At 42.4% G+C, this 18507-nt stretch overlaps 1 protein-coding gene across 2 annotated transcripts; it reads left to right on the forward strand.

Moving 5' to 3' along the window:
• Positions 1–329: 329 nt before the first annotated feature.
• Il1r2 (interleukin 1 receptor type 2) lies at positions 330–16493 on the forward strand. Of its 2 annotated transcripts, none has more exons than XM_076833627.1 (8): positions 330–450; positions 1022–1271; positions 5432–5612; positions 8054–8232; positions 10484–10542; positions 12396–12531; positions 14189–14331; positions 16348–16493. In XM_076833627.1, exons 1-8 carry the CDS (start codon positions 330–332, stop codon positions 16488–16490), a joined length of 1212 nt encoding a protein of 403 aa, XP_076689742.1. In that variant the 3' UTR covers positions 16491–16493. The 2 variants fall into 2 exon arrangements, with proteins under 2 accessions (XP_076689742.1, XP_076689743.1); XM_076833628.1 differs by having other exon boundaries at positions 330–396; positions 1010–1271; positions 8054–8228; positions 10480–10542.
• Positions 16494–18507: the final 2014 nt, after the last annotated feature.

The following is an 18507-nucleotide window of genomic DNA, read 5'->3' on the forward strand; positions in this document are numbered from 1 at the left end:
GGTACATTTCTGGGGAGAAAGAAACAGGATATGAAATCCCTGTTTTAAGGGGGTCATCAGGCCTGCCAGGGTTTGCCTGAAGGAATGTTCAGTGAACAGAGCCATAGAGAAGCAAATCTAAAAGTCTTGAGTTTTCTTATTAAAAAAATCTAGGAAGAAAATTTCCATCCTCAGGGGAAGCGTTGAGATGATTCCCTGGGACCATCTTCAAGGGATTCTCTCTGTAGGAGCTCCTGACTATTGGTGACCCCTTGGTCTCCTCCTTTAGGCTACAGCAGGCTGGACCTCAGATCTCCACTTCCTGTGTCTGCTGGAAATTACCAGGAACAATGTTCACCTTGTATGTGTTGATAACGGGTATTTCAGCCTTCACCGTTCAGCCCGAAGAGCACACAGGTAAGAAGCAAATCCTGTGGGGAAAGGGCTGGCCTGTAGCTTCTCTGGGGAAAAGTTCTCTAGTGAGGTTTTCTTATTATCAAAAGGCAAGATATAAATATGCATGCCTTGGTAGGTGGCAGGGACTTCTTGCCCATCCTGTGTGCTGCAACCTGGGTGAGGGTCCTGCCAAGAAACTAAGCAAAGAAGTGGTGGGCTTGCCCTTAGCACATGGTTCCTTTGAGTTTTAACCACACAGCTTGTCAGAAGTAAGATTTTCCATCTGAATTTAGCTGACATCTATTTTTTAATGTCAACAAATAAAAAACATGGCCAAAATTTTGAAATTTTTTTTTGGTTGGGGGGGGGGCGGTTGTCACAAAGTAACCTGATTTAACTTTCCCAACAGAATGTGAATTAGAATTGACAGTAGCCCTGAACTTGTCATTTGAGATTGCAGCAGAGGGTGTTCATGGCCTGTGGGTGCAGTCACTTTCTCTCAGGACATGGGACATCTTCTTCAGATGTGCTATGTCCCTCTGCCAGGACCAGCCTTAGTCTGGGACCCAGGGAGGTTCTGTGATCTGGGGAAGTTTGGGGACTAAAGCCTGACTGTCACTTCTTTGTCCTTCAGTGGCTGCAGGAGACTGTCAGTTTCGTGGCAAGCATTACAAAACAGAATTCAGGGTGGAAGGGGAGCCTGTGGTTCTGAGGTGCCCCCAGGTGTGGTCTCAGTTTGGGGCCTCCATCAGCCCCCAGGCCCTTCTGACCTGGCGTAAAAACAACTCTGCTCAAACGATCCCAGGAGAAGGGCCACGGATGTGGGCAGAGGACGGCGCGCTCTGGGTTTTACCAGCCTTGAGGGAGGACTCCGGCACCTACATCTGCACTGTCAGGTAGGCCCCTGAGGGGTGGGCCTGGGCAGTGGGGCTCTGGCAAAAGTGGACCCTTGGGCTGTGCGTTTTATTTTGTTTTTTTGCTGCTCTGACTAAAAGACCTGACAAGAACCACTGTAGAGGAGAAAAAGTTTATTTGGGGGCTCACATTTCAGAGGTCTTAGTCCATAGACAACCTACTCCATTCCTCGGGGCTCAAGGTGAGGCAGGGCATCATGGCAGGAGTGTGTGGCAGAGGGAGGCAGCTCACATGATGACGAGGAAGCAGAGAGAGACTCCACTCAGCTGGTACAAAATATATGCCCCAAAGGCATGTCCCCAGTGTCCCTCTTCTCCAGCCACACCCTATCTGCTTGCAGTTACCACCCAGTTAATCCCTAACGGATAAATTTTCCGATTAGGTTAAGGCTCTCATAACCCCAACTTTTCATCTCTAAACCTTCTTGCATCATCTCACACAAGAGCTTTTGGGGAGCAGTTCATATCTAAACCACAAAAGGAGCTTCTTCCATGATAGTCTGGATTTCAAAATCCAGTGCACAGGGAAGAATCCACATTATGTTCATCTCAACTGCTCCTGACATACCCCTCACCTGGCCATTCTCCTGGCTCCCTCCCTTCTTTCATTTATTTAGACTTTGCTCAAATGTCACTGCTTTGGAAGGGGCCTCCCTAGTCATATCAGCGGACACAGCACTGTCCCCTCTCCTTGCCCTGTGCTATTTCTCTCCATAGCCCTTTCCCCATCTGACACATCTGTGTGAGTTTATGGATTTAACATTTGTCCATCTATCAGAAGAACATAAGCCCCGGGAGAGTAGGGACTTGGCCTGTTTTTTTTCTTTTTTTCTTTTTTTCCCCGCTGATGAGTCCATGTGGTAGGGATGCAAGAAATAAGGTAGAATCCTGAGTGGAATTTTAGAGCTGGATGGGATCTTACGAATGAATGAAGCTGACCTCTGATTGTTTGGACGAGGGAACCAAATTTGCTCAGAGAGCTCTTCCAGTGGAATCCTTGAGCCCTGAATGGTCCTCCCTTATTTCTACCCTCGTGTTTTTTTTTTTTTTTTAAGTAGAGAAGTGTAGTGGAATACACACAGCATAAAGTTTGCCACTGTGACTGATGTCAAGCATACAGTTCAGGCACATTGAATATGTTCACTTTGTTGTGCAGCCATGACCACCATTTGTCTCCAGGATGTTTTCTCATTCTCACACAGAAAAACTGTCCCAATTAAATAACCGCTCCCCATTCCCTCCCCATCCCCAGCCCCTGGAAACCACCATTCCAGCCATTCCTCTCTAGGAATTTGAAGGCTAGATACTTCACCTAAGTGCGGAGATGCAGGATCTGTTATTCCGTGACTAGCTTATTCACTCAGCATAGTGTCCTGGAGGTTCATCCATGTCACAGCCTGTGCCAGAATTTCCTACGACTGAGTAATGTTAGTCCACATTCTGTTTAAACATTTATGCACCAGGAGACACTTGGGTTATTTTTGCTGTATAGGTCTTCTGAATAATGCCAATCTGAATATGAGGTATGCAAATATCTGTTCAAATCCCTATATTCAATTTTTCTTGGTCTACATACCCAAAAGATCATCTGGCAGTTCTGTTTGATTTTTTTGAGGAATTGCCATGCTGTTTGTCACAGCAGCTGAGCCATTTTACATTCTTACAAGGGTTCTATTTTTCCGTGTACTTGCCATCTGTAGATATTTAAAACATAATTTTATTTATTTGTTTATCTATTATAATTGCCACCCTGATGTGTGTGTGAAATGGTGTCTCATTGTGGTTTTTGAATCGTATTTTGCTGTCTCATTGTGGTTTTTGAATCGTATTTTGCTCATTATTAGCATCTTCTGATGTGTTTCTTGGCCATTTGTGAATCTTCTATGGAGAAGTATCTATGCAAGTTGCCCATTTTTAAAACTGTATTTGTTGTTATTGTTGAGTTGTAGGATTTATTTATATATCTTGATATTAACCACTTACTGGATATGTAACTTGCAAACATTTTCTCCCATTCTATGGGTTGATTATTCACTCTAATAGTGTCCTTTGATGCATATACTTTTTTTTATTTAATTTTTTTAACTTGTTTTAATTAGTTATACATGTCAGTAATTCCAGTTCACCTATTTTTTTTTTCTTCAATTGCCTGTGCTTTTGGTGTTAAGAACATCACTGCCAGATCCAATATCATGAGGCATTTGCCCTGTTTCTTCTAGGTAAAAAAATTCTAACTTTCTCTCAGGAGCATTATTTGGAAAACATAATGGTATAGTACAAAGAAATAAAACTTGGGGACAGAAAAACAGAGGAGAATCTTAGCCCTTCTCTTTCTATCTGGTTGGAACCTTGATCTTATTACTTGACTTTTATGGGTCTCAGTTTTTCCCCTGTAAAGAGATTTCTTAAGATGGCTATGTGAGGTAACAGCATGTGAAGAATTCATGGGGAAAGCCCAGGTTGATGGTTAATAAATATGGAAATGCCTGGTCCTTCTTAAGGCAGTACTTAGGTCTACTGATATGACACTATGCAAACATCAAGGAGAGGTGAGCAAAGTCACATTTGTTTTAAAGTTAGTTTTTATACTGGATTTAAAAAATCATAGTGAGTGCCTTTATTTTATTTTTGTAGGAAAATAAGAGATCTAAGATTGAGGGGCAGTGGAAATCCCAATGTGTGCCAAGTTTTCTTTGCATGTGGGAACATTTACCTGGTTGACCTCCAGGACTCTCTTTCAACTGTAAGAGTGGGATTTAACAGAGTGAAAATCACCAGCAGTTGCCATAACATTCTTTGGCATCTACAGTCATAGGGCATAAGACTGCCCTATCCTGTGACTTTTATGATCTTGTGATTTAGAACCCATAAAGCCTTTCTGTCACTCAAAATAGTCAAAATGATACTGCTGGAGCAAGCAGCCCCCCAAATCTCTGTTTCTTTCCCAAGGGGAATTACCAGATCAATGATGTGAACAAGTTTGTGACTCTAGTTATGTCTGGTAAGTTTGGTTTGCCCTAATTTATGGTTTTTTCCCAGAAACCCACAGGGTTTCCAGACTTGATTTCATTTCTTTGTAGCTACACAGCCTTAGGAAATTCATTTTTGTTATAATTTCCCTCATCTGAAAATGATATAATAACCCTACCTCAGAGGACAAATGAAATGATGCAGGTAGAGCACCCAGCTCAGGACCTGGCATGTGCCAAGTCGCTGTGACCAGGTCTTGATGATGATTGTTCAGGTGTGCACTGTTCTTTGAACCTGTCCCCCTTTTGCATTTCTTTATCCTGCAGTGAAATTATGTAATTTTAAAGGTGAGAGTTAATTTTTTGCATTTCTTTGTGCATAAAAGGTTTTTTTAATCTAGTTTTCCTTTTTCCCCCAAACCAGATATGAAATATAATACAGATACTAACTGGCCTTATACATTTGAATTAATTATTTTTTACTCTCAGATAGTAACTTCTTATCACATTTCTTTCATGTATTTTTCACACTTTGTAGCTTCTTTGAATAGATGTTGTTATATATTTTTCTGGGCAAGTAATTTTTACCCCACATACAAATCCCATCCTCGTTGCCTCTGTTGATTTGTCTTGTGTCTTAGGTAGCTAGGAACTTAGCTGAGATAATTATGTTTTTCTACTTTGTTGTATATTTTGGATGCTGGGATTGAACCGAGGATCTCACACATGCTAGATGAACACTCTGCCACTGAGCCCCAGCCCCAACGTTTTTATTTTGAGCCGGGGGTCACTAAGTTGGTGGGGGTCTCGCTAAATTGCTGAGGCTGGCCTTGAACCTGCTGTCCTCCTAAGTCTTGGTATCACAGGCATGTGTATCATATCCAGTTTAGTTAAACCCTTTTGAAGAGGACTTGGGGATTTCTTAATGGCTTTGAATGGTATTGAAATCAGGCTCATGAAGGGTCCCTTTGTGAAAAGTGTAGGTCACATTCCTGCTTCTGTATAGCAATTATGATGTTATGTTCTTTGTACCTAAAGATTTAAAAGAAACAGACAAAACTAATCAAGAAAATGCAGACTCAGAATTTGGTAGGGTTGGGGAAATTATTCTTAATTTTGTTTATTTTTACTTTGTCTTGCCATTCATTATCTCCCCCCACCTTTTTAAATCAGAAATGCTTCTCACTGTGATGAAATGTCCATTGAGCTCAGAGTTTTTGAGAACACAGAAGCTTCCCTGCCGTTCATCTCATACTCGCAAATCCTAACCTTGTCTGCCTCTGGGTTGTTAGCGTGCCCTGATTTGAGGGAATTCACCCGTAACAGAACTGACGTGAAGACTCGGTGGTACAAGGTACAGCTCTGAAAATTCCATTTTATTAAAATGTGTTTGGATAGTCATAGAAAAGATTATGATATCCATTTCTGAAGACAATACTTTCATTTGTATTCATATGTGTATATATCATATATCTTTGAAATGTGTGTATATTAAATGATTAAAAATGGTTATAATTAATGTCTTCTTTACATGGCTTGAGAAAGATTCCTCAAAATTATGATTTGTGAAGTCAGAATTTAAAATGAACCCAGAGTAGGAAACAGCTAAAAAAATATATATAGATTTTTACTTGGTCATTTGTTATTTTATGTGACAATTTTATATATTCTTAAGTTTTTTTAAAAGCACCTGACAATTAATCTTTGGGCTAAAGAAGTAAATATGAACACAGGTTTCCCCCTCACTGGTTGAAAAATATCAAATATTATAATGGTTCTTAGTGAGATCATTGGAAAGATAAAGAAAAGAGCTGGCTCTTAGAGAGACGAGTCAACAGGGAGCTATGTGTAGACCCCACCTGTTTTTGTGCAATTCACAAGCTAAGGATAGTTTTCACTTTTAAACATTTTTTTTTAAAAAAAATGGAATAAGAATGTCCCATGGCATTAACTGTTATCTAAAATTCAACTTTCAGTGTCCATAAGTAAAGTTTTACTGGGACTCGGCCACGGTCATTTGTGGATGTACTGTCTGTGGCTGATTTCACACTACAGAGGCCCAGGCAGACTGTGAGCTTCCAGAGATATTTACTATCTGGCCCTTTCCTGAAAAAGTTTGCCAATATTTGACATAGGCCATGGACCGGTAACTGAAAACTATATCTACAGATAGGTATATATAATTGGTTAACACTGGAAACTATGAGATGGTTTTCTGACAGTAGATATTAACCATCTCCTAGGAAGAAGCCCAGTCAGCTGTATAAGACTTCTCTTTAGTTTTAGAAAGAGCTTGAAGAGGGCAAATAAAAGATTTTTGCCTGGAGAGGAAGAGAGCACAGATCTGGAGAAAATAGGTCTGGATTTAAACCCTGTTCCTTCATTTAGCCTAAGCCAAACTACTTTCTTTTTCTTTTTGTTTTCCCCTTTGGGACCAGGGATTGAATCCTGTGATATTTAACCACTGAGCCACCTCCCCAGCCCTGTTTTTAATTTTAATTTTGAGACAAGGTCCCACTAAGTTGCTTGGGGCCTTGATAAATTGCTGAGGCTGGCTTTGAACTTGCAATCCTCCTGCCTCAGCCCATTGAGCTGCTGGGATTAGAGATGTGGCCACAGTGCTGGGCTACTTCACCTCTTTAACCTGTTTCTGTTGTAAAGCAGCATTTAGTTAATCTGCTTTGAAGGTTCAATGGAGTGGTGTGTATGAAGCGCTTAGCTCAGTGCTTGATGGATAAAGAGGCTGGACGGCACTGGCTCCCTCCATAATTATGCTAAGCATTACTGAGCATGCACTGTGTCCAGGCGCCTTCTAACCTTGCCAACAAGTGGCCCAGCCAAGCAGGGATTGTTGATCTCTCCGCTTCCCAGATGACAGGAAACATAAGGAATTTACCCCAGGTCTCCCGGCTGGTGGGTGGTGAAGGCCAAGCCCTAACCCTGTTCCCCACATAGCATTGGAACAACTACCTTGCATATTTGACTACTCACGCTAGGAAACATGAGATCCCTCCTTTTAATTAGATGTATGATAGAGCAATACTGCGTGAGCCATGTGGCTAACTATTTCAGTTTTGTCTGTGTCATTTCAGAGTAAGATTCTGAAATGACTCATGATTTCATTTGACCATTGTAAGCTTTGGTTTTGAAAGAGATGTTCCTCAGGACATGGTGTTCTCATTAGGATGTTTTCTTAAATTTTATTCCACTTCTCTTCGTGTATTGGAGGTCTCATTCTTGTGGGTTCTATTCTTCAGAGAATCCACAGAACTTGGTGTTTATAGGAAAAGTGTACATCATTTCTCCCACTTAGTTGTTTTTTTTTTCCGACTAATCTTTACCAACTCCTAAAATTGAAATAATTTTTAAAGTAATTACTGAATCATTATCTTTTCTAAATATTGTTGTCCAAAGTCATTGTGACTATTTAATAGTGATCTTCCTGGGTATTTCCTGAGGCCAGTAGGAAGCAGTTGAGCCAGAAATAAAGTTGTATTTTAAATGGCCTATTTTTCCAAGAAGAGTTCATCTCTTTTTCATATCTGTACTTGAACAAATATGCTTTAAATATCTTGGCTAAACAAATCAAGCCATTTTATTTGTTTTATATGTTGACAAATTTCTTTTCCTAAAAATACAGCTAAAATTATGCCCAAAGCATAAAATCAGTGAAGTAAATTCCAGGGAAATTCTTGGGTTGCAAATTCAACACTGGTTGATTTTGATGATGCAAATCATAGCTTTTGAGATATGTATTATTATATAATGTAATTTTCAAATATATTTTCCCTCAAGGGTTCTGTCCCTTTGGATGAAAACAATGAGAAATTTATAAGCGTGGAGGGGACCACACACTTACTCATACATGATGTCTCTGTGGAGGATGCGGGCTACTACAAATGTGCCATAACATATGTCCACGAGGGCAGGCAGTACAATGTCACCAGGAACGTCAAACTCCGCGTCAACAGTAAGTACTTACCACCAAGGTGCCTGTCCTTCCTGGTTCAAGAACAAGCGTCAGAACAAACTCGGTTCACAAAGAATCCCTAGAATATCTTTGGTATGAAAGGCAAAGGAAAACAGGACTGTCTAAAAGCATCAGCCTAATAAGCCATCAGGGTGGTGGTGTGAGGAAAGGTGAATGAATCCCTGAGCGGTAATAAGATGGAGGCTAAAACTCACCACTAAGGGTGCTGAACAACGGTTTCCTTGGATATTTTCTTCTAAAAATCTGCATCAAAGATTTGCTCCTACAGGGCTGGCGATCAGAACATGGCTGCTGCAACTTCATATATAATTTAGAATATTAAGATTTTACTGGATTTTTCAACCAGAAGGTGCTGCATCAGCTTATCCGGTGGAAATTCCTTTCTCTATTTTTTTTTTTTTTTTTTTTTTTGTTCTCCTAAGGTGTGTTCGGTGGCCTTTGGTACAGGTTGAGTATCACCAATCTGAGATGCTTGGGACCAGAAGTATTTAGGGCTTTGGATTATTTCCTTCCAGACTTTGGGATATTTGCACATACCCAATGAAATACCTTGGGGAAGGGATCCAAATCCGAACATGAAATTAAATTATATTTCATGCACATCTTATGCACATAAAACTAAGATCAATTTTATAAAGTATTTAAAATAATTCTATGTATGAAACAAAGTTTCAGGGTGTGGAGCTTTTCACTCATGGCATCATGTCAGTGCTCGAGAAATTTCAGATTTTGGAGTATTTCAGATTTTGAATTCTCGGATTAGGGTTGTTCAGCCTGTACCAGGATTAATTATACCTGAAAACACTGTGATGAACAGGATTGGCCAGCATTTAACATTTGCTGGACATATATTGCTTACCTCCTGACACAGAATTAGGTGCCAGGGGCAGAAGATGCGTGAGTCTTGGACGCTGTCCTGGGAAGTATGCCACTTTCCTTACCTACCGAATGGCACAATTGGATTCTTCTAAGGGGACTTATAATGAGCCTGTGAGGGAGACTTTTCCTAGAGAATCCAGAGATTGTTTTATTATAAGGAACATCGCCTCTTCCATAAGTGGAAGTCCCTAGATTCCATTTCTTTCACTGTCCTGCAGAGAATTCATTCATATTAACTTCTTATTCCCCCACAGCCAGTTTGACTTGCGATGTTCTTTCAGCGAGTCCCTAATTATTATCTCGCTCATGCGATACTGCCCAGGAACACTAGGGGGCGGCCGACCTACATATTACACTGCGCAGCGAAATGACCCTCTGCCGCGCAGTGACTCTCAAGGGTGGGTGGCTGGGGGGATTCTGGACCAGCAAGGGCCGCATCACCTGGGTACTGATTACTCAAGCAAAATCTCAGGTCTAACGCAGAAGTACTAAATTAGAAACTGGATGTCGAGGGGCTGCAGTCTGTCTCATAAGCCCTCCCTAGGGTGAGGCTGGTGCCCCCTCACGCTTGAGTCACTGAGATAAGCCATGACTTTCTCTTACCTGACTGCCTCAACCTGCATATGATAGCAATGTGACGTTGAAAGGAGGAATAAGCCTCTGGCCACAGTCACGAATCCATCTGCTCCTCCGCCTATGCCTAATGCTTACTCACGCCAGGATTTCAAAATACCCTTTCATAGAAGTGAGGATGGTAAGGCCGCCATGCAGACAGCTCCCAGCTTTCCTGGCACCCTTCCCGTCGTTTTTGCTCCACTTCAGGTGTCCAGTTTGTTCAAGCTGGTTCCAATTCCCAGAGTTTTGTCTCCTCAATTAACAAGACATTTAGCAGCCACAGCTGGGTTACTGTATTTCTCACTCTGGGTAGCTTTACAAGTGGCCCTCCAGCCCCTGTGCCTGCTCCTGAAGAAGCTTCAGTATTCTGTGTAGGCATCCTGGGGTGGGGGGACTTTGTGTAAAACCTGTCCCGTGGCCATCATCAACACACATTCAGGAAGCCTGGGAAGGCAACAGTTAATGGTTTGTCACAGAGGAAAGAACAAAGCCCGACTGTCAGAGGAATGTGTAACTGTGGCCTCTTCCAGTAATGTCTCTGCTGGGAAAAGCACTGGCCAAAGATGCTCGATTTTGTGGAGAGCCTATTTCCTTTGCCAGACAAAAGGTCAGTTCCCACAATGACTGGCCCCACTGTGAAGGAAAACTTGGTTGATTAGCTGAACAATGAAACCTGAGTCTCACATTGAAGTGAAGGCTGCCCTAATGGAATCTCTTTTCCTTACATCTTTCTCAGAAAGAAAAGAGGAGACCATTCCTGTGATTATTTCTCCCCTCCAGACCATATCAACATCTCTGGGTAAGGCATGCGAGTACCGTACAACCCATGTTCCTGCAGTGGTGCCTGAAATCACAGTGTCGGGGGGTTGGGACCTTGTGTCTGCTGACCACACCATACCTGTCCCTGTAGGGTGGCAGTGTGCCTGGGTGGGGACCTTAGAACCCAGTTTGTGGGGCTGAGATGACAAACGGGAGGGAACATTTTTGTCATTAAAAATGACATTATTAGAAAGCAAGGATAGTTCACTTCATGAATATCCTACCTACAAAAATTTAAATGTAGAAAGCTGAACATTTTGCCAGCTGTTATTAATTGTAGGAAAAGATGAACAGCACGAAATCCTTACAGAGCTTCACTTTTAGTAAATTCAAAGTAATTCACATTACCAAAATGTGGCTGATCTTTCTGAGACTCCACTGGTTAGGTGACTTCAGCAGCGGTCAGAGACAGTTTCTTGACACCGCAGTAGCTATCAATAGGTTGAGTAACATGTTGAAGATGTCCAGCGAAGTTCCCTTTTTTCACCCTAATTGAGCACAGGCTGTCCTGGCCAGCACACTTGCTTTTCAGTCCCTGGTAGTAGGCAGTGAGGGTGCATAAGTGGGCGGTACTACCAGCGGTTGATGAGAGTGTTGGGTTGGGATGGCTGTGCATTGAGCATTTACAGTTTCTAATGGGGTCTATTTGATCCCAACATCCTCTCTGTGGGAATGTGCTAATTCCATTTTTCACAAGGAAAAGCCACCCAGGGAGACATGGAGGCTTAGCGAAGTTCAAAAAGCCACACTCAGGGGCAGGCTGGGCTAGAGATTGAGGTCTGTATGTCAATACGCACACCCTTTTGTGTGTTTGTGTTTGTATAACAGACTGGTAGGCCTGATGCTCATTTATCAAACCCTGGCTATGGAGTGCTTTAGAAAAATGGTTTTTCACTTCTGTCTGGCTTTGGGTTTGAGTTTTAAATTTTAAATGGAGGCCATAGGAAGAGGGCTTTTGAGCTGTTGTGGGGATAGCTGGCTGCTACATGAATTGCATCCTGCATGGCCACCTTGACTCTGGAAACTGCTAGGAAACCAGGGTAGTGGGGACACTGGTTGGTGCTCCCTGGATGCCAGTGCCCCAGCACCCATTGTCCCTCTGCTGAGTGAAACCCAATTCCCCACCAATTGCTTTCAGTGTACTACAGTGCATGGTGCGGTCATGTGACCTGGATTTAGGGCACTCCCATGCCTAGGGGAAGCGTTTAAAGTCACTGGAGTGGCAAAGGATGGGGAAGAGAGGGCATTCTGAGCCTGAGGTGGGGCTAGGTGCATTAAAAGACACCCCATTGGATACATATTCCCAGGAGGAAGAAACAATTGGGCAGGATTTACCTTTTCCTTTGGTGACTTAGCGAAGAGGCATTATAGGGGTGTCCAGCGCCATCACATTACATAACTGTAGAGGGCGCTGTCCTTAGAAAATGAAATAGGATTTTAGAGGGTTAATCCTAAATGCCAGCCACCTTGGGGTTCTCAGGGGGAAATGTTCATGTTGAGAGCAGCCGTGGGCAGAGAGAGAGAATCTGCACATGGATCTGGATTTGTTTGGGATCCATGGTGGAAGAAGGCAGCCACTGAATTCAGAATGTCCCAGAGAAGAGGAGTGGTCATGGTGAAGTCAAGCTGAATATTAAATAGTAACGCTCTGTGTGAACAGAATCATTTGGGGAAACTAATTTTCCTTCCAGAAAATAACTGGCCAGTGAGGGGTGTTTGAGAAGACAAGGAGGGGGTCCCCTGCTTTGGCTGTGGACAGATGTGAGGGTCTGGGGTGACTCTTTTGCCCATGCTGGGTGCTGATGCTGGATGTGCGTGTCTTGCTAAACACAGGGTCCAGACTGACAATCCCGTGTAAGGTGTTTCTGGGAGCCGGCACACCTGACACCACCCTGCTGTGGTGGACAGCTAACAGTGCCCAAATCGAGAGCGCCTACCCGGGAGGCCGAGTGACCGAGGGGCCGCGCCAGTAAGTGGGTGAGGGCCTTCTGTCGTGAGACCTGTGTAGTTTCCCTCTTCCTTCTGGAGACACTGTCACATCCAGCCTATCAATCTGACACACATACCACAGTAAAAGTAACCTTTGGGGTGGTTTTCACACTGTTTTGAGTTTTGAATTTTAAAATTTCTATTTTGCTAAAAATTATCTTGAGAATCAAACTTTTTCTAGACCCATGTGAGTTAAGTTTCAGTTGACTAGTTGATATGGATGTTGCATTTTGTAGCTGTTTAAAGATTCATTTCTTGATTTTTGCAGGCTTAAAAAAAAACATTTTGGAGTTAATACATTTCTCTTTGCCACTTGGCAACCTCACTCTTGAATATTTTCATGAATTCCGACAAAAGACTGAGAGCTAACTCCAGTATTTGTACGGATGCCTCTTCTTTTTCTTGGGGGAATCGTAGGCTGTCAGAGTGTCAAAATAAAAGAAAGAATGCAGTTCTCATAAGCAGTCATCTCCAGAAAATGTTTCCTCACTCTGAATCTAGAAGCACCAGACTTCATAAATGGGAGGCATTTGTGTGAGAGGGAGGGAGACCATTCCACATTCCAAATCCTAAAGCGTTCTTTAAATTTACCGTTTTGATGCTTTGAATTAGCCTGAACTTTTGCTTGCTTTTCTTTTGTCTTTTTTTGAAAGAAGTATCAAAAAAATTCTTTCTGGATGCGATTTAGTAGATAAAAACGTCGTGGATTAGCATAACAGTTGGCTTGCGAGTCTTTGTTGTGGAAGACTTGGCCACCACTAAATGCCCTGTGCCAGCTCACTCATGCTATTCATTTACTTAAAGGAACACGTTTTTCTTCCAGATAAAACAAAAGCAGTCCCAGTGGATCCATTCCACAAGGTTTTTATTCATGTAAATAGATAGCAGTGAAGTGTCTTCAGCTTCCGCTGACATTGTGAATGGCGGATATCCTGACTAGAGCTCTTCCACTCTGTTGTCTGCAGCCCTCTGACCTGGACTAGAGTTTCAGAGTGACAGTTGGCAATAGAAATGAGGAGGTGACACTGCTGAGGGATGGAGTCCTAGAGGTGCCCTCCTCTTCAATATGTGAATAATTTCTTGGTGAGAGACTCAAGATTCCCCTAAACAAATGTTTCTGTTACCACTACTGGATCTTTGTTTGTCACGGGTCTTTAAAAATAAAAATTTTGATTAGGCATGATGGACATGCTTGTAATCCTAGTGACTTGGGAGGCTGAGGCAGGAGGATTGCAAGTTCAAGGCCAGCCTCAGCAATTTAGTGACACTCTGTTTCAAAATAAAAAAAAAAAAAAAAAAGATGATAAGGGCTAGGGATATAGGTCAGTGGTACAGCATTTCTGGGTTCAATTCCTAATACCAGAAAAAAAGATTTTTTTTTTTTTTCCATCATCCGAACCAAAATGAGAATGTAAGTTGTCAGTCTAACAGAGGTCCTATTACAATGACGTCAGTCTATCTTCAATGACACTCTGTCTTCTAAAAGAGGCTTAGAAATTCTCCCAGATAATCACGATGAAAAATTCTCCTAACTTTATGAAACTTTAAATCAATTTAAGCACAATGGGTGCTTCTAGTTTGAGACTGTTTAGATGCCTATGTTTATACCATGTGTAAGTGAATATTTTCTCACCTAGGGAATATTCAGAAAACAATGAGAACTACATTGAAGTGCCGCTGATTTTTAATCCAGTCCTAAGAGAGGATTTGGAGACAGATTTTAAATGTGTCGTCCTTAATACACTGAGTTTTCAGACACTACGAACCACAGTCAAAGAAGGTATGTATATGGGGGGCAGAGGAGAAAACAACATGTTGAATGGATGCTGAACAAAGCTACAGGTTCTCCAGAAGATTCCTTGGGTGGTCTTCTTGCATTGCCTGTTAGGGGAGCCCAGAAAGAAAATCTCCGACTTTTAATATTTTTTTTTTTTTTTTTTGGTGTGATAGAGGCTGGACATTGGGAGATCATATTCAAATACAAAGTTCAGATGGCAAGATAAGTTTTGGCAAAGGTTAAATAGCAAAATAATTTCTGCTATGAACTTTAAGCTACCCTGTGTCCTCCTGTGGTTCTGCCTTGGATCACCAGGCTCAGCTGTCCTCACATGGCTTCTAGAAGAGGGTGGAAGATACTGGAAGATACCAGGGTTCAGGGTGGCTTTAAGGTCAAAGCCATTAGGTTACAAGGGGTAAGAGCAAGGCTGTAGCCAAATTAACCTGGTGTCCACTTAAGGACATTGAAAAAAGGAAAGCAAGACCCTCATGTCATCATCTTTTTTTTTTTTTTTTCCCTGAACGTTCAAACATTGAGCAGGAAAGGGAGGTGCAGACAATGTCCTCTCTGTTGACAGACTGCAAAAAGACAACAGCCCCCAGCCCAAAGCAATCCCCCCCCAGGGATCTCAGTGATGCCTTCTGACTATGCTTGCACATGTCCACATTTTGCTAGGAGGAAACTGTTGGACATACTTTCATTTGGAAGATTGATGATTTGGCCAAGTTTCAGGAGAGGTATCAACAGCCAGCACAGCTTTGCTCAGCTCTCTGTGCTACCAGAATTGCACCACCTGAGCCACTAGTTAGAAACACAGATCCGTGGACCCAAAACTCCTTGCCTGTTGAAGTTTGAGAACCAGGACATATCTGTGAAGCGTGGTGTTTCTGATCATTTTTTTTTCTTTTTTTTTAAAGAGAGAGTGAGTGAATTTCAACATTTATTTTTTAGTTTTCAGCGGACACAACATCTTTGTATGTGGTGCTGAGGATCGAACCCGGGCCGTACGCCCGTCCGGGCCTGCGGGCCGCACGCACACCAGGCGAGCGTGCTACCGCTTGAGCCACATCCCCAGCCCTCTGATCATTTTCATAACAAGCAGGCTGGCAGAGAAGATAGTGAGATCGTCACTGTACAGATTTGGACATGGGGATCCCATAAAAAACAGGAACCCGTGCTTCGTCTGGTCCTGATGCTGGAAACCTTTCACGTTTTTCCGTCACCAGAGCCCTGTGTCTGTGTGTCCTTGGCGGGGCATGCTGTGACAGAACCCAGAGGGCACAGGCTGAGCCTTTCCTGAGGACCAATAAGCATGTTCAGCTGGCTGCTGAAAAATCACAAGCTTCATTTATTTCTAATCTGGGTGGATTTTTAAGGTATAGGAATCCTCAGGAGAATCAGGTTGAGAGTATATTGATTCCTGAGTGTCTAACCAGATTATGGCAAACAAAAGCTTAAAAAAGGTGAAATTCCAGCCTCAAAAACAATGTGTTTAATAACACCCTATTCCCATATTTACCATTTAACTTTTGGTTTACAGTTTCTTCCTATATTCCATAGCCTAGAGATGTCAAGGAACAGAATATGCAGTTGCTGGATTCAAGCAATGATCTTGGCATCAGGGACCTTGCTCTAAGTTTGTTTTCCCTGGTGAATCCTCAGGATCTCCATGCTCATTGAAGAAAGGCAGACAGTTCCCTGGCCAAGTCACAGATGGCTCACTGAGGTGTAAACAGACAGCAGCTTAAGTGCACACTGTCCACATTTGGAACACTTGGTCCCTTGGCATGGGCCCCTACTTTGTGATGTTTTTGATTAACAGATCTTATCTACCTTGGATTGTGTCTTTATTGCCTCAGATGTCATTCTCAAATGTCCTTGATCTTGGCATAAGGACCCTACTTTCTGGAAACCAATGCACATTTATCTGCTTCCTTTTTTCTCTGGAAGCCCACCCTGCCCCTCCTGTTTTGCTGTGAGACACAGTTCCATCCTGATGTGCCTCTGCTTTCCCCACAGCTTCCTCCACGTTCTCCTGGGGCATTGCGCTGGCTCCCTTGTCGCTGGTCTTCTTGGTTTTGGGGGGAATTTGGATGTACAGACGGTGTAAACACAGAACTGAGAAAGCACGTGGGCTGACAGCGCTCCAGACCGGCCTCTGAGACTTCCCGTCCCAAACCCGTGCAATAAAGGAAGTGGGAATGCCAACGCGATCACCTCCTCCTCCTCCTTTTTTTATTGGTTCTTTTTGGTTGTATATGACGGTAGAACCCATTTTGACATGATTATCGAAGCACGGAATGCAGCCCCAGCACCCCTCCTTCCCCTTCCCTTCCCCACCCCTGTTCCCTTCCCTCTACTGATTTTCTGCCATTTATCCAGTTATTATTATTTAATTTTTTAAAAAAAAATTATAGATGGACACAGTATCTTTATTTTGTTTGTTTAGTTTTTTAAAAAATGTGGTGCTGGGGATGGAACCCTGAGCCACCACCCCAGCCCCCATGGTTATTTTTTTTAAAAAATTAATTTTGTGTGGATGTTCAGGAGGGTGGGATCCCCTGTGGTGTATTCATATATGTGCCCAGGAAAGTTATGTCAGGCTCATTGCACTGTGTTTCCTTTTCCTCTCCCCGCTCCCTTCCCTCCATACTGGCTGGGTCCTTTTGAGGGACTCTTCTCTCCTTCAGTTGTGTAACAAAGTTGTGGGGGCTGTACTGGACTGAAGTCTTGTAGTCCTTATTTTTCTGAATCTCAGTGACAGGAGCAAATGTGCATATGGGTGGGCTGGCATAGCTTTCCGCTACTTGTGATGGATTTTAAAAAAACGAGGAGTGGAAAACCTCTGAATGAATTTTGAAACTCATCTGTTCACTCAATAAAGTATAAAGATTGTCTAGGCTGTGTGGAAGGTGGTGTAGATGCCTAGTGGACAGTTTGCCATTCAGAGCGGGAAGTCTTGTTTTGATCCTGGCAGGGATGACTTAGAAATGCTCAGGCAGAAGAATCAATACAGTGGGTGAATTCTTTGGGAAAGAGGATCCAAAAATAGTGATCAATAAAGAATCAGGATGATCCCCAAAAAGACACCAGCTGGAGCATATCAGCAATTGGAGAAATGGACCCAGCTTTAAAACAACACTTCTGAAAAAAAGGAGGACACTGAGATAATTATATGCAAATTGGAAAAAATAGAACCAGAGCCTCTTTTATATCATACTTCAAAAGAATTACACCCGGATAAGTGGGTTGAATTAAAACAAATGGCAGGAAGATCAGCCTGACTCCTTCTTTCACCTATTTATGGCATTTGATTATAGCAGCCCAACTAGATGAAGAAAGATACCTTTCATAAAACTTTATGGGTTAAGAGTTATTGACTCTTTAACTTATCTGACATGATTTCCTTCCAACTTTATCTTTGCTATTTTATCCTATAGAAATTGTGATTAAACCTATCAGTCTTTTCTCTTGCAGTTAGTTCCCTTATGGGGAGTGAACACAAAAGGTTCATCTTCTTTTCTTTTATTCCATAAATATTCACTAAATGCCACCTTCACAGGACTGGAGATATACCTGTGACCAAAACGACACAAATATGGCTCTGTTTAAATTGAAGTGTGGCTTTCTCAGAGGCTTTTTCGTCCCCTCGTGTTGCTTCGTCCTTTGATGCTCTTCCCCCTGGACCTCCCATTGTATGTGTGCCTGCTCATTTCCTAGTTGTGTTCCCCACCTGGATGGAAGATCTGCCAGGGAACTGCAAGAGAAAAGATTAATAGGCTTAATCACAATTTCTACACCATAAAATAGCAAAGATAAAGTTGGAAGGAAATCATGTCAGATAAGTTAAAGAATTAATAACTCTTAACCCATAAAGTTTTATGAAAGGTATCTTTCTTCATCTAGCTGGGCTGCTATAATCACATATCATAAATTGGGTGGCTTATAAAGAACAGAAATTTAATTCTCCCATTTCTAAAGGCCGAGAAGTCTAGGATCAAGATACCAGCAGGCCGGGTGTGTGGCAAGGGCAGCTTCCCGGTTCAGAGAAGGCTGTCTTCACGACTCGGTCACCTCCCAGGGCATCATCTCCCACTACCGCACCATAGGGGTTTAAGGTCTCCAAATACAAATTTTAGGAAGACACGAACATTCAGTGTAGTAGCTCGTCATCCTGCT

This window comes from Callospermophilus lateralis, chromosome 14 (assembly GCF_048772815.1).
Source record: "Callospermophilus lateralis isolate mCalLat2 chromosome 14, mCalLat2.hap1, whole genome shotgun sequence".
NCBI lineage: Eukaryota > Metazoa > Chordata > Mammalia > Rodentia > Sciuridae > Callospermophilus > Callospermophilus lateralis.